Source organism: Astyanax mexicanus, chromosome 13, assembly GCF_023375975.1.
Source record: "Astyanax mexicanus isolate ESR-SI-001 chromosome 13, AstMex3_surface, whole genome shotgun sequence".
NCBI lineage: Eukaryota > Metazoa > Chordata > Actinopteri > Characiformes > Acestrorhamphidae > Astyanax > Astyanax mexicanus.
The window spans coordinates 11,476,770-11,499,051 of NC_064420.1; the positions used below are offsets into that span (position 1 = coordinate 11,476,770).

The window sequence follows — 22,282 nt, forward strand, 5'->3', positions numbered from 1 at the left end:
GGTGTTCCTAGTGTCGGATGCATTACATGTGATTGCGACAGTCCTAGTGAGTGGAGAATCCCAGCTGCATTCCAAAATTTTCCAGAATTTTTTTAACGACCACTATGCCACAGAAGGCTGTTACACTATATTGCCAAAAGTATTCACTCACATATCAAAATCATTGAACTAATATTCCAATCACTTTCATGGCCACAGGTGAATAAAACCAAGCAGCTAGTCATGCAGACTTCTTCTATATTAGTGAAGAAATGGGTCACTCTCAGGAGCTCAGTGAATTCCACTGTGGTACTGGGATGGGTCCAGTCCTAAAATTTCCTCACTAGTAAATATTCCACATTCAACTGCCAGTGCTATTATAACAAAGTGGAAGCAACTGGAAATTTAAGAAATCACTCTATCAGTGTAAAATGACAGGGAAGGGCCAACGGATGCTGAGGTTCATAGTGTGCAGAGGTCATCAACCTCCAAACTTCATGCGGCCTTCAGATTAGCTCAAGAACAACAAAGTGTAGAGAGCTTCTTGGAATGAGTTTATATAGCTAAGGAGCTCCATCCAAGCCTAACATCACCAAATGCAAGGCAGGCAAATGCAAATACTTTTGGCAATATAATGTGTACGCAGTCAAGAACTGTGATTTTGAGGATGCAACTGACTTATCCTTCACAGCCCCCAAATAATTCTGAAAAACTATAGTATATTGTTATTTTAAGATCATTTTGTGCCAATGATTATAGTAATATTGTATAGCATAATAATGCAAGAACACTCTTTTAAAAGCAATAAACTCTTCATTATTAAGAACTTATAAATACATTCGAAGTATATAAAGTCGACATACTCGTTGATTTATGTGAATGGGCTCTTCTTTTAAAAAATACAACAATAGTAAGATCAGTGAAAATAAATAAGGTCATATTTATTTATGATATGATGAAGGCCTATGTATGACTACAAGCAATATGCTTAAAAAAGAGTCTTCATAGAATAGTTCTACCTAGGGCCCGTCCTACCTCGACTGCAGCCTAGTCAATATTTATGCACGAGAATCATGATATTAGCCAACACCCCTAGTGGTCACGTTTAGAATCACACAGTGAAGTAAATAGCACTTATTACAGCAGGTCTGCAAGCTCTGATGGCCTTTGATTAAGTGTGCACACGGATGACAGAAATAGATATCATGAACGGCGTTCGCTTTTGCAGAAGCTGTCTGACACACTGCAGCTGCTCTTTATCTCAGCAGGATAATTACTGCTGACATTTCAGTGCCTTTTGTCAGCTATCCTTCTTTCCATTCCGTTTTCTTTCTGTTTCTTTCTTCTCTGTTTCTTGTTTCTGTCATTGCACATTGCCATTTTTCAGCACAGAAGTACTTGGGATTTTTTTTTCTTCTGTTCATTCGACTCCACTTGACATGAATTCTCTCTGCCTTTCTTTCTGTTCTCCTTCACCCCATGTTTCTTCTCCCCTCTCTCTGTCTCTCTCTGATCTTGCAGAATATAGATTTTCAGATCCGTCTTTTTCCAGGTATAGTCTATTGGTATTGACTGTTATTGACTGTTGATATAGAGCAGTGGTTCCCAACCCTGGTCCTGGAGGAACATCAGCCCTACACATTTGAGTGATTACCCTGCTTTTAACACACCAGGTTTAGATAATTTGCTAGCTTTCAAGCCCTTCCTGAGTTAAAGGCAGTGCTGTAGAGTGGTAAGCCACTAAAATGTGAATGGCAGGGGGTTCTCCAGGACTATGCTTGAGAACCACTGGATTAGACAACCCAGTCAGATTGTAGTCCCTCTGCTTCTGTGCCCCAAAGCCTTCTGCTAGTAGCTATCAGTCAGCTATCAGTGTTAAGCACATCAAAAGTGGGGGGTTCGCATGCCACACTACAACAATGTTTATAGAATATACACTGCTCAAAAACATTAAGGAAGCATTTAAATAACATATCGGGTATCAGGGATTTTTTTTAAGTTAATTTAAGTTTAAGTTGATTTAAGTTTAAGTTAAAAATCCTTACTGAACAGTCAGTGGAAATCAAAATCAACCCATTTCCATACTTTTTGGCATCCGTTATCTGTTAGTTGCTCAGTGTAAACCTGCTCTCATCTGTGTAGAGAACAGGGCTAGTGGTGGACCTGCCAGTTCTGGTGTTCTCTGGCGAATGCCAGTCTAGCTTACAGTTTTGTTCAGAAACATACACTGTTTGTAGGGTTTGTAGGTACCTGTTCAAACTGAAAGGGCTGTAGGTACTTCCTCATGCTACCAGTAGTGACAAGGACACTAGCAAAATGCACCAATAGAGAAGAATAAGTCAGGAAGGATAAAGAGAGAGCATTTGTGTGTGCCCTGCACCACCTGCAAAACCATTTCTTTTTGGGGTTTTCTTGCTGTTGCCACTGCACTGTTTGCACTTATTGCCAGTTTCCTTTGTACTAAAGCAGGTGAACTTGATTCACAGTCAATAATGCTTTCAAACTGTATTGATATCCCTAAATTCTTACAGATTTTATGTAATGCTGTGATGATGAAGTGTTGCAATTAATTTTTTGAGCAGTGTATTAAAGTACAATAAAACAGTCCGAAGTGTTGAGTACCACCATGTGCTATACTATAATAATCCCAAATGAGAAATAGGTCATTCGGCTGCCAATTTGACCCAGTCTTGGAGAACCACCAGCTGAGCAGCACCACCTGGGGCAAGTGCTTTGCTCAAGGTCACAACCTGGACTACTTATTCAGTGCTGGGACTTGAAGTCATGACCCATATACAATAAATTTAATAAAATAAAGGTGCTACCAAAGGTTCTTCTAAACAGTGCTATAGAAAAAAACCAAAAAAAAAATGGAAAAGAGATGAGAAGAGACGATTTAAACTATATCTTCATCTCAGATATGGCATGGATCAAAGAACCTTTATTTGCATCTTTAAAGAGCCTATGTAAAAGTGCTTTTTATGTTTGTTAATTAACAAAATATTTACATTTATTTATATGTTACAATCTGAAATCTAGTGCTTTCTGCATGTAGATAATGTAGTTTTATGACTTATGCAATTCACTATATCCAGATACTATACATAAAGACAGGCCTCACCAATTCTGTGTACTACAGACAATTTGTTTATGTTACAGTTGTAATTGCTACACATCCCAAACTCATATAAGGCCTGCTTTTGGTGATTGCTTTTTTTGCTTAATTTAAACCTCTAAACCATGTGGCATAAGATATGCATAAGATCTAGTTTAATTCAGAGGTGTCTGTCTTGGTCCTGAACCTGTACTCGGTTTGATTGTCTTCACTTTCATCCTAATCTAACCAAAACTGCTCTAACTATGAGTAATATCTAAGAACCACACTAGAACTGGTGGGTTATGGCATTTTTCCACTTCATGGTACCTACATTTTGGGGAATACCAGGTGCTAAACAATGTGTTGAGAATGTACCATGCAGTATAGAAGTGCCACTAGATTTGTTTCACAGTTAGAATCTCCAGAATAGTTGACCTTTATGTAGAGAACCATATCTTCCTGCTATGGGTACTGTAGAAATATCCATGTAGTTAGAAACTAGCTACACTAGGACGGTGATAAATGTTTTTTTTGTATGCCTGGTCCCACTCTGCAGTCCAGAAAAAAAATTGTATTTTGGAAAACTATTGTGTGTGCTGACCACTCTTCACCAAATACAATGTTTAAGAATCATACTCTGAAATTTGGAATTATACATGGTTCACCAAAAATTTAGCAAGATAGAGTCACCTGCTCTCTTTCAGAGTGTCTTTTACTCTTTAGCTGGAACTCAGCAAATGTTCTAGCTGCTGATAAGATTTAAGAAATCAAATGTGTTGTAATTGGGTTCCAAATGAAAACGTGTTTTTACTCTTATTTTCAACCTGAACCAAGCAAACCTGGCTTATGTGAAGATCTAGTTTCTAAGAAGGTATGAGGAACACATACTTTTTGTTTACACTGGCAGGCGAGTTGCAAGCAACCATTCATTAAACAAGCAGCAAGTGATTCGGCAAATTAATTCAGATGCAAAATAATTATTACACAAAAGTGTAATAATTGCACTGATTGGCCGAATAAATTATTTGGACCAATAATAGAAACAGGGGTACAAGGTCCCCACCTTCTGCTCTGTAAACTTTTGATTCCTAATGTACTTCATTCATATCCCCAGCAGTGTGGTTCTGAACATGACAGAGACGCTTATAACCACTGTTTCATTTTTTCTGTTTCATATGATGCATATTTGCTCACATACAGCAGTTTAGTGTCCATGCTAACTGGCTACGCTGATACATGGCCACACATGACAGTCATAAGCACACACACAAGAGATGAACTTGGGGTGATGTGTTTTCTGCCAGTGTGAACAGAGGGTTACGGCACATGTCTACTTGCACTCGTTTTTAATGTTTTTGTCATGTAATGTTTATTTGTAAAGGAAAAACAATAATCTGGAATTTGGCAGTCTTATATTTAAGTTTTTTTTTATCTGATGTTTTTCAGATATTGCCATGCACAGCTTTTCCATTTCCATGTTTAAAATGCTGTTCTGTATGTGATGGTCATTTGACCTACCAACCTGTTCTTCCCCAATTGGCTGGGCGCAACACGGCAGCCATACTAATTTTCAAAAAGTTGAACTGAATTTGGCTGCTGTTAATACCGTGCAGCCTGTCATGCAATGCAAACATGTGGCAGCTCTCTCCGCTGAAAAAAGGGTTCAGCAAAGCAAACCTGGTGTGTTAAGTTTGTGTTCCAGCATACCTCCAGGTAAAGAACCATATCTTACTATATCTGCCTTCCTTTGGGTATCCATGTAGTTAAAAGCTAGCAACTAGCAAGTAGAACAGGGAAGATACATGTGCTTTTGGTAGACATGTTTTACTGTGGTGGTGTGTGCTGAACGCTTTTTACCAACAGCTAAGAACCATAATCAGGGATTTGGACTCATTCCTGATCTAGCTCTCTGGTCATCACAGACCTAGTGAGGCCCAGTCACATGACGACTGTTCAGGGATTCATTCGGACTACAGCTCCGTGTGCAGGACTGAGTGGAAACAAAGTCCTTTTGTCTGCCTGGCAGCAGCCGCACACTGAGCCGTGACCCAAATGCGCGCTCCGCCGAGAGAGAGAGCGAGACAAAAAAGGAGAGAGAGAGGGAGGATGCTAAAAAGCTTACAGCCATTTACAAGGCTCACACTAACCTGCGGTCTGAGTCAGAGAGGCTGCTGTAGGCTGTATTAGTGGACGTTGCCCTTGTCCACTGACCTGAGACTGGGCTTTGTGTTCTAATGAGTATGGTTATGCTTTGATAAGGGAGGATAATTCAGATCAGCAGGGTTTTTATTCACCTCCAGATTCTGTTTATGCTGTTCTTATTAATGCACTAAAATCATGCTCCGAGATTTAAAATATCGGGGACATTTTGTGAGACAATTTTTTTTTCAAAGACCTGAGGGGCTCAGAAAATACATCTTAATTAGAGTGGTAGAAAATGCAAAATGGGTGTTGAAATGTCAAAATATTTTTAAAAAAATGTAGCCATGGTTCAAAAAAGTGTAGATTTCCTAGTTCAAATTTCTAGTGCAGCTGGTAATAATTTTAGACACATGTTGAACCTGCACTACTGGCTATGTGGCATACCTTGTACTTTTGGTATGGTCTTTATTATTTCCCACATTGCTAGTTACTTAATTTGTAGTTTTACAGTCTCCATTGACTAATTTCCTAAAATAACAGGCTTTAAATAGCTCTGGTGTCTCCATATCTCCCAGCATATTCCTCAGAGGGGAAAACAAGCATATCAGTAATTGAATGATAGTTGTTGTTGTTTTTAATATTCAAATTTATAAATTGTACTGGCTAATCCCCACTAGATTTTAGTTACATGTTTGGATGAAGTCTTATTTTAAAGCATGATGAAACAGAATAAAAGGCCCAGTATGAAATTTACACAAGTTAGCATGTGTGCCTCAAACACAGCTAAATAATAAAAACATTCAATGTATTGTGTAGCTGGTGCCATGTTCTTATGAACTTATTTGTCACTGTGGGTCTAACTGCAAGAAATTAATGCATATTTGGTAATTAAATGTGTTCAATTGTCTATATATTGTGTCTGTATACATTCTTTTTGTACACTAGTGGATCCTCTGGATTGTGATATTGCTAAACACAAAACTAAAGGTTTTCAAAATAAAATTGCTAATACCACTCAACTACATGATAGCTCATGCACTTTAAGATATTGACTTCAATTTAGTGTACAGTAGAATTTGCTTTTATGTAGCAATATTCAATTTTTGACCCTTAAACAACCTCATAATTCAAAGGATCGATACAATAACTTTTTTTAGTGACCCATTTCATAAATATTTAAAAATCCAAAACTATAAGTGGATATACATTCAGTTTACTCCATTTGTACATGTTTACTAAAACCTAAAGCATTTTTTTTCCAAGAAATGATTTTTGAAACTGTGAAACTGTCCTCGTACCTCTTCAAGGAATAAAAAAAAATTGAAACATTTTGAAACATTATTAAAACATATTTATTTACTACACCCATTTATTTACCACAGTACTTGATAGAGGCACATGTTTGAAAATCATATTTCTTTCTGCCATTGAAAATCAAGATTAGACCCAGAGTGACAAATAAGGGCATAATGAGGGCTACAGAATGATTTGGATCCAGTTGGAGCTCACGTTTAGCAAACCAGTTCTGACAGGCTGGATTGTGTGTTTATATAGAGCCAGACTGAGGACTGGGGCGGTTTGGCCAATGACGAGATCTTGTAAAAGAGTTGAAGTCCCCCCCACCAGCCCATTTGGTAATTACAGCAAGTTGCTTGAGTTGATTGATCAGTCAGCATGACATGGTCAGAGAGTGGCGTGAAGAGCATGAAGAGCACCCACCCATTCTGACTGCAGTAGCCAAAGTGCTGCGAGAGGAGGAGGCCTTCAAAATTCATTTAGGACCGAGAATTGTTTACCTCAATCCACCATACAGTAATCTTCACTGCGAAAAATTCTATTTAATCTTAAAGTATTGGCTTCATGTGGCAACAAGCAAATGAATTATCTTTATTCTCACAGAATTGAAATACATCCTTTGACTGAGCTATTATTTTAGTCAGTATGTATTTGAGTTGAATAAAACTAGTGAATCCACTAGTTTTATCATTTGTTAGGTTTTCTCTATTTTTACAGTGTATTTAGGTACATATTTTCAGATGTACTCATCTCCTATCCCAGCTGGTAGCTAATGTCAATGGACATTGTTATATATAGTTGTATGTAGGTTGTGTTACCAAAATTCAATGTTAGGACAACATCAAATGCCAACGTCAGAGATGCAACAAAATAAAGCTTAATATAAAATGTTCTAAAATAATACTTATTAAACATGTAAAATTTTAATATCCCAGCAGACATATCAACAAAGCACAATACCTCAGCAGTGAATAAATGAAGAAATCACATCTAAGGACATGTTACAATCACATTTAACACACAACCATTTACACACACACAACAGGGAGAAGCAACAGCCCATCACACAAAGCGTACATTTAACCAGACATTACCGTCCACCTAAAGAACTGAATCGGGCACTGAGAAGGTGACTGGGTGGAGTTCACGCACACACACACCAGGACAGTTTGGACAATCCAGTTTTTCTGGCCAATTCGGAGTGTTCAATTTACCTGATCTCCATATTTTTGGACTGTGGGAATAAACCCCACACAGACACAAGGAGAACATGAAATCACCACCCAGATGAACTGAGTACCTCAGAGCTGAGAGACGAACGTGCCAACCGTTAAGCCACAGAGCTGTGGCAGTGCTACTGTGAATGATAAACATGAATGATTTTAGCAGTGAGGTCTTAGTCACACAGCTACCTCAGCAGTGTCATTCTAATCATAAATGTACCTCAGAATTTGTTGTCATATTTTCAGCCCAGAAATGCTATTCTTTACACACATTTACCTCAGCAGTTCTATTCTAGTCATTTTATTAAGTGCAACGTCTGGCTGATTGGCTGAGTCCAGTACCTTTCTGACAACATATTGACATCTGCTGCCTGCTGGGATACATGTTATCATACTCCCTCCTCCTCACAGACACTTGCTACTCTGTTGTCAGATGCTCTGAGATTGTGTTTGCAGTGGTGAACTTTGATATGTGATGCTTGGTGACCACTAACATGGCTGAAAAAATATATCCTCTTTGACATGATTAAAAACAAGGTCAGGGTTTGGGGAAAAACTTTTTTGTGGAACAGGATCATGTGACCAGTGGCCAGATGTTTTCTTTATTTTCTTGATGTACAGAAAGGTAAGGTGTTTTTAAATTAAAAAGCACTTTCTTTTGGTTATAGCTGTGTGTTCTAAAATAATAAATTGCGCTTCCTAGAAAGTGTAATATATGAAAATAAAATGTTTTCCTTTTTTTTAGGCAGGAAAATGTGATACATATACTAGTATTGTGTCCAGTGACTTTTGCTGATGTCCCATTGTAGCAAAAAAAACGCTGCTGACCTGCAGGATAAACGTGTAGGTCCTTTTGCATTGTCCTGTTGCACTGTCCACTGTGGGTGGTAATGCCTTTAATGATGTATTTCCAGTACACAGCTGACACTGTGCATTGAGGAATGCTAAATGTCCACATATCTTCAAAAACCGAATGTTCCACCCATCTTGCACTCACTATCAGGCCTTGCTCAAACACCAATAATTCAAGTGGCATTGCAATGAAACTCTCACAAGATAACACTTCACAACTTACAATACAGTTGTAGGCATTCCCAAGCTGTTCCCTGAGGTAACACTTCATGATCACTTTACGTATTGCTATCCCATTATTTTTCATTTGTTTTTGCTGGCTGGTTGTGGAATGATGTGTAGCTCTGCCCTTAATTATAGGTTTTAATGACTCAAAGACTCTTTTTCCTCTAAACAGTCTTTCCAGTGTCTAATTATTTCTCCTCTTAAAAACAATTTTTATATCAGATAATTCATCAGGTAGTATAAATTTTGCGTTATTTTATTATCTTAATTTTCTTTTGTAATTATTTATTTATTCTTAGATATACTTGTCTATTCAAAATAGATAGTTGATGAATGGTATACTCCATATATTATTTAATGACTTCACTCAGATTTAAGATTATTTGTTCTTTAATAAGCACACTGATGTTGTAGACGTATCAAAGTCTTAAGTACGATTGCCTTTAATAAGTTAGCAGATTTAGCCTTAGCATTTCAAAGCTAAGCAAATATGGCTGTTCTCTATTGTAATGGAACATTAAAAACATGCTTTAAAATCATGGAATATATTATCTGATAAGCATACAGTGGTGTGAAAACCCATTACAAGTTATCGCAAAGGCTTGGTTGCAGTTATTGCTGCTAGGGGTGACCCGACCAGTTATTAGGTTTAGGGGCAATCACTTTTTTACACAGGGCCATGAAGGTTTGGATTTTTTTTCTCCCTTAATAATAATCACCTTCATTTAAAAATAGCATTTTTGTGTTTACCTGTGTTGTCTTTGACATTTAAATTGGTTTGATGTTCCGAAACATTTAAGTGTGACAAACATGCAAAAAATCAGGAAATTAGGAAGAAGCCAAACACTTTTTCACACCACTGTACATGTAGTTATAAATAAAGTTATATATTGTGTTTTAGATTTTGTTTAATCTTCAGTCCCACTTAACCAGTTTGTATTACATTACATTACATTACATTACATTGGCAGACGCTTTTGTCCAAAGCGACTTACAATATTGAAGTGCAAATAATAGAAGAGGTTAAGTACAAAAATAATAGAAGTTAAAAATAAAGCATCTATAGATAGGGCCTTAAGGAGGTCAGAGGGAAATAATGGGATAGAGGAGTAGAGAAGAGGAAGAAGGAGATGAGGTTAGAATTAGTTAGTTTGTTAGAGGTGTTAGGAGAGTAAGTGCTCTTTGAAGAGCTCTGTCTTCAGGAGTTTATTAAAGATAGCGAGAGATTCTCCTGATCTGGTAGTGGAAGGTAGTTTGTTCCACCATTGGGGAACTCTGTATGAGAACAGTCTGGATTGCTTTGTGTGAGTGTTTGGCAAAGCGAGGCGACGTTCATTGGAGGAGCGCAGCGGCCGGGAGGTAGCGTAAGCCTTCAGGAGTGAGTGCAGGTAGGAAGGAGCCTGTACTGTCATCACCTTGTAGGAGATTGTAAGCGCTATGAATTTGATGCGAGCAGCAACCGGTAGCCAGTGGAGCTCAATGAGCAGCGGGGTGACATGTGCCCGTTTTGGTTGGTTGAAGACCAAACGTGCTGCTGCATTCTGAATCATCTGTAGTGGTTTTACTACACAGGACGGGAGGCCAGTTAGTACGGCATTGCAGTAGTCGAGGCGTGAGATTACCACAGCTTGTACCAGGAGTTCGGTGGCCTGTTGCATCAGAAACGGTTGAATTTTTCTGATGTTGTAAAGCGCAAAGCGGCAGGATCGAGCAACTGAGGCCACATGGTGCGTGAAGCTGGTCATCAACCATGACACCCAGGTTCCTAGCAACCTTTGTCGGTGAGAGAGAGAGAGAGTCGATGGTTATGGCAAAGTTGTGTTGAATAGAAGGTTTTGCTGGTATGACCAGAAGTTCAGTCTTTGAGAGGTTTAGTTGGAGGTGATGTTCCTTCATCCATGCGGATATGTCTGAGAGACACTGTGATATTCGTGCAGAGATTGAGTGATCATCTGGTGAGAACGACAGGTACAGCTGAGTGTCGTCAGCAAAGCAGTGGTAGGAAAAACCATGTGAGCGGATAACCCGACCTAGAGAGGTGGTGTATATTGAGAAGAGAAGAGGTCCCAGTACCGAACCCTGGGGAACCCCAGTGGGTAACGAGTGGGCTGGGGACAGCCGTCCTTGCCATGACACCCTGAACGAGCGCCCAGTGAGGTACGATCTGAACCATGACAGCGCATTGTCTGAGATCCCCATGTTCGAGAGTATAGTTAGGAGGAAGTCCTGTCGATTGGTTGACTGTGTTGAAAGCAGCCGAGAGGTCCAGCAGAATGAGCACTGAGGACTGTCCTGCAGCTCTAGCAGTTTTTAACGCTTCTGTCACAGACAACAGAGCCGTCTCGGTAGAGTGCCCTTTCTTGAAACCAGATTGGTTCTAGTCCAGGAGGTCATTTTGGGTGAGGAAGCCAGAGACTTGATTGAGAGCTGCTCTTTCTAATGTTTTAGAAAGAAAAGGCAGTAGTGAGACCGGTCTGTAGTTATCAACCTGGGCGGGGTTGAGAGAAGGCTTTTTAAGCAGTGGTGTGACCTGTGCTTGTTTAAAAGCAGTCGGGAACACACCAGATGTTAAAGAGGCATTGATCGTGTGAGTAATAGCTGGAATGATTGCAGGTGCAATGGTTTGCAGAAGGTCTGAAGGAATCGGGTCAAGCGGACACGTAGTAGGACGGCTATGCGTTAGGAGAGCCAGTGTCTCGTTCTCAGTGAGAGGAGCGAACGAGGAGAAAGCGACGCCTTCGGTAGAGGGATACCGGGCAGCAGAGCATGATGTAGGACTGCTAAATGTCGCATCAGTAAACTGTCTGCTGATAGCTGCCACCTTCCCAGTAAAGAATGAGGCAAGAGCTTCAGCCGTAAGGCAGGTAGCCTGAGGAGGAGGTGGAGGGTTAAATAAATATATATATATATATACATATATATATTTCCTCAAACATGTTTTAGCAATTTTACCCATTTAATCTTCAAAGGAAACTCCCATTATCCCCCAGCCCCCACTTAAAATTCCTTGCCATCCCTTTGATATTTTTAATTAAAGTCACACACACACTCTAACTCCAACTCTAACACACTCTTTTACCTGCGCCAGAGGCACTGAATCTGCAGTGAGACCGGCAGGGCTGGAATCGGCACGGAAAAGAACATTCCAGAAGAACATTTCACACAGACTCGGGGCTCTTTGCTGGAAAATCTCCAGTACGGGAGTCAGATCTGCAGCTTAATTAAAATGGAAGACCGAGACATTCCTGTGAGAATTAAGCTGAATCGGTTTAATTAGTCTTTGATGAGAAAGTGATACATGGTACAGGGTGTTATTGGAATGCAAGCAAATTGAGCACTCTGGTAATTGTATTACAGCAGATGATTCACATCAAGGAGGATACAGAGGAGGAATTAGAGTGGGTGTGCATGTGACAAAGGCACCGAACAAGCAGAAATGTGATAATTTTTTGATTAGTCTGATGTGGAGCAGGTTTTTTTTTTTTTTTCTTCATAATATTGGATCAATATGGTGAAATCATAATATTAAAGCCTTATGCAGTTCATCTTGTCCTGCAGTCATGTGACGTTAATGTTTTGTGTGTTTAGGAGTTCTGGGTCCTAACGTGTCTACAGAGTCCTCTGGTCTGTTCCAGAGTTAAAGCAGCTCAGGTGAATATAATGAACATGAGGAACGTTTGGTGTTTGTTTAAGTGTCTGTTTGAGTTCCTCTCTAGAGCCCCTTATTCTCAGTAGATTGAATGTTCACTGTTAATCTGCCCAACTGGTGAGGCAGAGGTCACTAATACAGTATAAAATAGTCACCTTAATAATGGAGTTCTAATATAGTGTCAAGTAGTTGTAGTATAGTAGTTTATGAATGGATTCAACCTTTTAAAGTTACTGAAATACAACACATCAAGCATAACATTTTGATCACCCCATTTTTACCCCGTGTTTCTAGCTTGTCACTCCAGTGGTATTGCCAATATAATAGGACTCTCTGGAGCAGATAAACATAGATAAATCTGTTGGCATCATGTCCAATGCCAGGTGTGGGCTTGAGCCAAGCTCCATCCACTACTTTGTAAAGATTCCAACAAAAAGGGTCAAACACAGAATAAACAGTAACGTAGGTACAAAGATAAACGCTTTGTAAATGACGGACGGAGCCATATCAAATACTCAGCGGAGGGTGTGTGTGTGTGTGTATATATATATATATATATATATATATATATATATATATATATATATATATATATATAGTAAGTGCAACGGGTAAAGTCAGTAATCCAGTGATTTCAGCCTGGGGGGTGTCATGTGATGTGCCATTTAAGAAAATGAATATGGGATGTCCGTGTGTGGTGCATTCTGATGAAGTCCAAAGATCACTGGTAGACACGTGTGCATAAAAGTGCTTTTGGCACAGATGTGACCGTATGCTAGTAAAAAAGTCATTGTGAAAGGAAGGATTTTTAAGTGTCAAACAAAAAATCAACCAAATTTACATCACAACTAACTGTTATAGTTGTAAAGTAATAAGATAAATAAAAAAAAATTGTGACATTCATTTTAATTTCTTTATATAATTTATATTTATATTATGTTGTCTACAGTAGCTAGTATATCAGTTTTCTTACACAGAGGCAATACAAAGTGCTTTACAGAAAAATTTAAGACATAATGCAAAAAAAGGGTTACAAGAAATGATCATTAAAAAATGAAAACTAAGAACAAAAACGTCCCAAGAAATACTGAACTTGCCATTTAAAACTAGATAAAAATGTATATACTAAATGAATAAATAATAATAAAGTACTACAAGTGTGCAAGGTTAAACAGGTACAGGAGGTTAAACAGTTTAAATAGCACATGTAAATAGACCCTTCAACCAGTTTTTAAAGATGTTACAGCCTGAGCACAGATTATTCCAGCTCACTACAGAATAATGGCTGAAGGTTGCCTCACCATGTTTGGTTCTGGTTCTAGTTACTTTTAACAGATCTGCCTCTATTGATCCTTAGAGTCAAATAGACATGTAATTCTCCAGCATTTCAGAGGCGGGACTGAATCCATTTTGTGCTTCATGCTGAATACACCATCAATTTTTGTTTCTGCAAAGCTAGAATAAATCACTGGTTCCCTTCAGCAGCGGCAGTAAGCTGTTGAAAGTGTTAGAGACTGCTTTGGGAACTGCAGATTAGTCCTTCAGCTCATTTGAAGCACTCCCTTGCAGGAAGTAAATTAAATATTAGTCCAGATTGAAGTGTGGATTTGGCCAGTGCTTCTCAGTTCCATTCCTCAGGGCTTACCTGCATGTTTCATGTTTCCTTGCTTTTACAGTCCCAGGCTGTTTTTGAAGGGTTTGGAAATTGGCTAATGATTTGACTTGTGTGGTAGAGCAGGAAGCAAGCAAAATCTCTACTCCATTGAACTGTGTAGTACAGGCCGGACAGACAGTGGATTCTGTGTTTCTGTAGTGTTTTAGTGTGAGCTCTGGGACTCTTTTGAGAAGATTGAGCTACAAGAGAGAGCATGGGTTTCATAAAGGCCCAGTGAGTGTATAAAGGCTGTTTCTGAAACTGCCTATTTGGTGTACAGCATGTTGTGGTGGGTGTAAGGGCCTGAAGCTTGTGACCTATATTGTGGAATGTGCTCAAATCCATTGGAGGTTTTGCTGTAGGTCCTTATTTGGGTGTTGGGATAGGTTAAAACTTTTCCCTTTTTTCCCTCACTCATCTTTCACTTAAAGATATGAAGACCCTGCTAACAAGTTAACAAGCTTAGCTGAAACAGAATTAGGAGTCCTAAACTAGTCAAAACTCGTCACTAGTGCTGTCCAACACAGTTTGTTAAAACCACAAATTATAAAAGGTTAGGCATTATGGAAAATTCACATTTACTTTGACTTTAATTGAAACCAAATGTTTTGTCTGGGCAACTTCATTTTGTTTGTTAATGTACATCTATTCCTGCATTTCAGGCCTGCAAAATATTTTAAACCAGATGGCAGTTTAGACTAATAATGGTAAAAAAAAAATGAAGGTTGAAAAAAGATCTGATTTTAAACAGGTAATCGTTATACTGAATCAGGATTTGGTGAGTGTTTGAGGAGCAAATACAAAAAACAGGCAAGGGCACAAGTCTAACCTAAACACCTGTGATCTCTAATCTGTCAAGTGGCTCTGCATTAGGGATGCATGAATACTGATATCGGTATCAGGCCCAATACCATGCTAATGGACTCATACTCACCTACGAGGCCTCAATACCCCCATGGCCCAATGGAAGAAAATGATGTACTGGTCTCTAGACCAAGGATGTGAAGGTGGCTGGACCCGTTTGAAAGTGTTGCAGGTCTGCAATGCAGGAATAGATGTATATTAACAAATTCAACAGTTACTTCAGTATGTTTTGGAGATCACAGTTTGGTTCTTGTCAAAGTGTCTCAGATTTCTCCTGATTTCAAAGACATCAAAATAAAAGACATCAACTTCAAGAACTGACTGTTCGCTTGCTGCCTAGTATTTGTAGGTCCCACCCCTTGAGAGATGCCACTTGAATCAGATCATCAATGTTTTTCACTTCAAAGTTTTACTGTTGGATTTTAGGTAAGAGCTTCAGTCAAATTCTGTAAATCTAAATGTAGTAGAATAGAAGGTTAACATATAATACAGTACTGTATAAAACGCTATACTGTTACACACATACACACACACACATATTTATTACCAATTTACTAGTATATAGACGCTAAGCTCTTTAGCCAGCACTGTGTGTGCATGTATACACAGCTTTTGTCTGGTCCTTGTTCCCACTGCCTGCTGTGTCGTGGCCTGTGCTGTGTTCTCTCCTCCTCTAGCTGTGATATCTATTCCCTTAAGGTTTGTCTGTGATCTTGCACTGTTTGGAGACTTCATGTTATGTGTATGTCTCTTTGTGTCTGTATTTGTGCATTTGTGCTCTCTCTCTCTCTCTCATTCTGTCTCTGTTTCTCTTTTTCCTTCAGCCCCGACATGAGTACTTTAATGTGCCTGTGTACTGATTGGCTGTCGCTGCTGTTGATGGCTGTCCGTCATGCATGCTGAGCCCCCCCTTCCCTGCATGGTGCTCCCGCTGGTCCTGTGTGCCCTCCTCTTCCACCTCCGTCCTATCAGAACGCAGCATCTGTGGGGTCTTCAGTCTCATCGCCATCCTGTTTTTGTTTGTGTGTATGTGTGAGTGCGTATTTTGGAGCCATGTTACATGTTATCATGATCATCCTACACACTGACACATTTTTTCACTGTATCTCTTTCTCTCTCTTTCTCTCTTTTTCTCTCTTTCTGTATCTCTCGTTCTCTCTACTGCACATACATGATCACTCTTCATGTTTAGCCACTCCATCTCTCCCATCTACCTCTGTGTGGGAATTCAGTGACCAAGACCCTCCAGGTGGTCTTTTTTGTAGCACTGTTGGTATCTTTCCTCAGGCTGGAAATTCTACCTGTATTGATTCAGCCTGTATAATTTGAAACAAACCAATTGATTACGCAAGGATAGGCCTACACAGTATTTGACACAGTCTTTTTAGGATTTCCCACTTGAGTTCAAAAACTATCATGACCCATTTAAAAAAAATACATCACAGTGTTTCAAGCCTTATCTCAATCTGCTGCTTTTGTTGCATGCGGTTGATTACAATATGCAGTAATCTCTACACTTTTTATTGTGCCTAGAATAGGGCTAAAACTTGTTAAATCAACATTTAAACACACTGGAAACCACTGGGCAGTTGCTTCCCTAATTACTGCCTGTGGTAATTAACCATATGCTGCAAATGTGGTAGATGGAGATGAGGCTGGAAGGAAAAACTCTGTATGTTTTCATGTCAGTGATAATTTTGAATGGAAGGCCTAATGCAGCACTGTTGACTAAATTGATTTTCTCACTGAAATGTTTAATCACTGAAATGACAACTTTTACAAGGGATCAGTGTAAAAAGATTTTATCATTTAACATTTTAGTTCATTGAGTCCATTTGTATTGGCCCATTCATCATAATACTTGACACGATTCACATTGTGTCAAAACAAAAGTGGAGATACAAGGTATTTCTCCAACAGTGGCAGTATGCTCTTTGTAAAAAGTTAAAAGTTAGTTGGTTCTCCTCTTTTGATATGTATGAATCCTGTCCCAAACCAAGCTGGAAATTCTAATGTAAAAAAAAATGTAGTACAGTTAGCTATTCATTAGCTAAAATCAAGTTTAATCTAGTCCCACAGTGGAAAATAGGCTATAGGGCCTGTTATTAATAGGACAAATGTAAATACTGTACACCAATATAATAATGCACATACAAAACCTACAGTAACAATATTGCAAGATAATGTAAAACTGTGCTGCATAACGCTCATTGTTAGCTTAAACCCTGCAAGCAATGTATTATTAATAGTAAAGCCAATGGGCGTGGTTGTCTGGAAGTGTGGTGTGTTCAGAATTTTTTCTGCCGTATTGCTATCTTGGCAATGGAGAAAACAGGTGCTCCACTGACTGATTAGAACCCTGACATGAGTCAACTGTTCAGTGCTCTTACTCTCCACTTGTTACACACACACAAGGACATGCAGCATGCGCTGCGCTGTCAAACACACCAATGATTAATTAAGAGAATTAATACATGCTTTGCATGTTTTCTTTTCTTACTGATACAATAGCAAAGACATACTGACACACTCTAAATCAAGCTGCATGGTGCACCTCTAGCTAAAAAGATATATGTATATCAGAAAAATATAATTAAAAACACCCTGTTTAAAATGCAGACCATAATTTTTCTGCACCTGGTTCTAAAGAGCAGTGTTGACTGACCCTGGCACTATGTTGTGGACCCTGCCGTGTTTACTCCATCCAATCAATCCAAGAAATATGTATGGAGTATGGTGTGCTAATATACAGCACTGTGCAAAGCATTTTAGACACTTGTGACAGGTACTAATATTAGAATAAATAGAAAGAAAGGAAAAGTAGTAATTTTACATCTTTAAAACATCTCAAAATTTATTTTGCTTGGTAAATCAGTGTTTAATGATGGTTAATCAGGGGCATCCATTTGGGGTGCTAATTTACAGTACAGAGCTTTTCCAGTATAAGCTTACTGTATAAAACTAATAAATCATTAGCTTAGCTGCCTAAAACCTCTACACAGTGCTGTATGTCATGTGTTTGTACATATGTCCATTCAGTGAGTAAATATTAACGGCTGGAGTTCAAACTAAGCAAATAGCGTTTAGGTGATTTATTGAAACAGCTGCTGAGTGAAGCGCTTCAGTTTAATCTACATATTTGGGGTTTCATTGGAGTGTGGGAATTAGATGCTGCAAATCTGCTTGCACGCACACTCACACACACACACACACATCTGTGTACCCTTAGTTATTAAGCTGTTACCGACCTGCAGATGTTTTGTAGTCTTCATAATGATTTGCGGCTGGTACATTAGCCAGTACATACTATCAGCAATATCTATCTATCTATCTTAACTAAGACATTCAGTTAACATAGGCCTCTTTTCCACTGAAGGGCCAAATGGTTACTAAAGGCCAGTTTATGCCCCAGTATTATAACTACGCTCTGCATCATCGCTGAGCAATTGCAACTGTGATTGGTTCACTAAGCAGTCCACTAAATAGCTCACTAAGTTTGCTGTACCTAAAAGTTTACAGTGTCTCATAAAAAATAAAAGAACAGTCATAGATGTTTCTGGTCTCACCATGATTTTACCCTGAGTTAGCATACTAACTGATGTAATGGAAAACTAAGTTTTCTTTGTAAATGATGCCAAACAAAGCATGTCCTCCACAGACCAAGATTTATTCCCTAAGTCATTTAGCCATCTATCTGAATCAGCCTGTGTATCCAATTACAGTTAGCTATTCAGTAGCTAAACATGAGTCCAGTCTGGTTTATGAGACCTACAGTGGAAAATAGGCTATAGGGCCTGTTATCAGTAGGACAAATTCAAATACAGTATACCAATATATTAATGCACACACAAAAGCTACGGTATAATAGTATTGCAAGATAATTACATTTACCACCTTTATCTGTAACCCAGCAATCACAGGCATACAGTATGCAAACAGCAGGTCACATGCATTGTAATTATTATTATGAGCTGTAGTCTCACACTGTAGATGAACTTTTAGCTAGAATAGAGTCTCTGTGCACTGGATGTGCTGAAATGTACTGTAGTTAAATAAGGTTGACTGAACTGTTTCTTTTTTTTTTTATTAAAAAAGACAATAATAAGTATGCACTGTTACATCATAATTAGAATTTCAGATTGAACTTTGATTTGATCAGATCGAAATGTTTAATATGTTCTTTTTGTTTTGTCAAAGAAAAAAAATAAAGCTACCCAAATGAACTGAAATAGGATGAACATACATCCTTTTTTCCTGTACAAGTTTAATTTTGTGGATCTAAAAAAAAAGCATGTGGCAAGGATTTATAAATTGCATAACATTCAGGATTTTTTCTGCAATATTGCTGGGCAGTGTTCAGCCTTACTCATAAGATCACCTCACAACTTTTGGTATGTCAGTGTATAAAACTAAAATATGCTCACCCTAACTGAAGCAGCTGTGTCACATTGGCTTGGGGAGATGGGGTGGGTTTTTGACAGCTAAAAGATTCAGAAAGTGTTGCTTGAACTGTGGAAGTAGGACCGATTTCTCCACGGATTCCCCGGCCCCTCAGCAGCCACGGAGTCCAGCTGCTTCAGCACACAGCAGCGTTCTGCATCAGTTAGCAGAATCAAAGCAGTGGGCAGGGTGGCATCTAGTCTCCACCAAAGCATATATTATGAGTCATATTTGGGCATCTATTTTAGGACTTATCTATGTCTTATTACTGTACTTTGCTGATAGGAAATGAAGTCGCTGTGTCTGCTAAAGGTTAAATATTTTGTTTAAAAAGGTGAAATTACACTGGTCTAAGCAATAGTCCTAGTAGCAGTACGTTACTTCCTATGATGTTTCATTAACAGCAGTTTAAAAAGTAGCCATCATCCTTTCATCCACTGACATGCCAAAAGTGATGGGATAGCAGTAGTAAATTCATCATGTCATTGTGTTACCACAGGGGTCAACTTGGGAAAACGCCCATACCTGTATAAGTTGGCAAGGTGATGTGAATTACCATTTCAGAAGTTGTGCAGACATTCAAAATGCCTCAATTCACATATGTACCAGCAATATGTCATAGAAGGCATTATCAACCACAGTGGACAGCACAGTGGGTGGTAATAAAAAAAGATTCTTAAAACTTTCTCTATTACAAACATTGTTCTTCAACCCAACTGATCAGATCAAAACCTAGTGTTGTAGAGATGTTGAATTTTTAAGTGTCAAAGGCCAATAGCCAATCGGTTTCCTTCAAGTTCTGACGTTGGAAAGATGTTCTATTTTGGTTAATTAACACCATTACATATCAACATCTAAAAATGTTAGCTCACAACTAAATATTAGCTTTTTACATCAGTATAATATTTGTTTGTGACATTTGATAGATGTGTTCCTGGTGCCAGCACTATTCTTTATTTATTATTATTTAATTATTTCTATTTTTATTCCACTTTCTCTACAATTCGGAAGGATCCCAACCCACTCAACCGAGAACTTTCCCTATCACTTGTAATGCCCTCTCAACACTAAAAGGGTAAAACTAGCACATGTCGTCTTCAACACTCCCGACACTGACATAAATTAAACTACCACATCTTTGTGCTATCAAGCAACGGTCGTATACTGTATACTCAGCTATACCCTTCCTTCCCAAGGCTCTGAAGCCCCTTAATGGGCTTGTCTTTAATGCAATGGGGAGCAGCAGGGCTCAGTGGCCATGAATGATTCAGCATTATTGGTGAGAGATGCACAAGCAGGGTGCCAAGCGTTAAAAACCTGAACGAGGGAGAGTGGAAGGCTCTTGAGAGGAGAATCAATATGTGGAAATGGCCTCCTTCACCCCATAGCTTACTGCACTGGACAAAGAGCAGCAGCCAGTTAACCGCACTTCCATTCAGACTGGGCAGATCTAGACAAGCCCTCAGTTTTATTCAGGAATTCTACTTAATGTAATTGATAATAATTCTGCATTCCATTTACCTCGGATGTGGGAGCTGGGAGTGACATCAGTCCCATGTTGTCTACATTCTAGTTAAATATTTAGATATTAGATAGCATTGTCCCAGGTTAGTAGTGCTAGCAATACCAGTGGATATCAATGCATTATTTGGTATTTTGTACATTTAAGCATAAAACACTGAAGATGGAAGAAAACAAGGGGATGGGTTAAATCTGCAATTTTGGAGTATGGAAATGATTTCCATATATGCAAAAAATAATATGTACAGCGATTCAGCCCCACCTATTCTCTCTGCATGTACAAGAAATGATTCAGATTAGACTTACTATGCAGTATTCTGTGCATTTAATGGACAGTACTGCGTGTACGACTGATTTAATGAGCCACAAATAGAAAGAAATTATGATAAACTGTATAGTACTTTTTTATACATTGTTGATGTGCAGGGCAGCCATCTTAGATTTTGAACTTGGGTCAGTGAACACTGGGTCAGAGATTCTCTCCTGACTTAAGAAGTTCTGAGTAAGAAATTAGACTTGTAGGGCCGCTTCAGTTAAAACATCTGACATCAGACAAGAGATGGAGGCTAGACCAGTTTAGCTTAAAAGTTTGAAACTAGGACGCTTTCTGTTCTCAAAACCACACCAATATGGGAAAATGTTGCAACTTTTTTTTGACATTCATATAAAAATAACACTGGAAAATAAAGTTAACTCCTAAATTTTGGTATTAGAGGTTTTTCATAAGAAATGTGAGTGAAGCCCAGACAGGTAATCTCTGATTCTGAATTTTGGGCTGTTTAAAAATGGGCTCAGCTCGGTTACAGAGCAGCAGGCTTTCGAGTCTCATCCCTCACTTCTCTCTTTACTTTGTGCTTGACGTGAATGTGTAGGACGCCAAAGTAAGTGCGAACTGTTTTCTGTGTGTCCCCATCCCACGCTTTATGTAACTCCCACAGCTTTTAATCTCCCATCCATGTGTAACTGTGTGTCTGTGTGTGTGTGTGCAGATTTTGTAGTAGTTTCACATCTCGCTCACATCTCAGCGCCATCCGCCACTTATAAGCGCCATCCCTGAGTCACCCGTCCCTGAGTCATGTGGCATGCCCACTCACTGCTTATTTTTGGACCATTCAGAGGCAGATTGAGAGCGTTCAGTTTAATCTCATCTCAAGAAAAGCCCGCTCACTTCAACACTCCTGCGTCTTGGTTACACACTGGTCGAAACACTCCCTGAACTCTCATGTGTGTGTGTCACTTCCTTTAAGTGTATCTACCTTCCCTTGTGCCGGAATAAAGTGCAGTGGCAGTTTTAACCCTCTTGCAAGTCAGAAGCCAAAAACTTTAGCCTTCGTAAGACG

At 38.9% G+C, this 22,282-nt stretch overlaps 1 protein-coding gene across 10 annotated transcripts in view; it reads left to right on the plus strand.

Moving 5' to 3' along the window:
• LOC103030203 (adaptor related protein complex 1 subunit sigma 2) overlaps nucleotides 1-22,282 on the plus strand; it is a 65,198-nt gene that overhangs the window by 36,723 nt on the left and 6,193 nt on the right. The window contains exons 5-7 of one of the 10 annotated variants that reach the window (XM_007237479.4): nucleotides 1,501-1,531; nucleotides 12,403-12,465; nucleotides 15,806-19,210. The exons of 1 other annotated variant lie outside the window; for it this stretch is intronic. In XM_007237479.4, the coding sequence (XP_007237541.3) occupies nucleotides 1,501-1,531; nucleotides 12,403-12,455 (84 nt within the window). In that variant the 3' untranslated portion in view covers nucleotides 12,456-12,465; nucleotides 15,806-19,210. Of the gene's footprint in view, nucleotides 1-1,500; nucleotides 1,532-6,772; nucleotides 6,853-12,402; nucleotides 12,466-15,805; nucleotides 19,211-21,814; nucleotides 21,824-22,282 lie in introns of those variants that run through there. 8 more of the 10 variants (XM_049486422.1, XM_007237477.4, XM_007237484.4 and 5 more) reach the window with 8 other exon arrangements.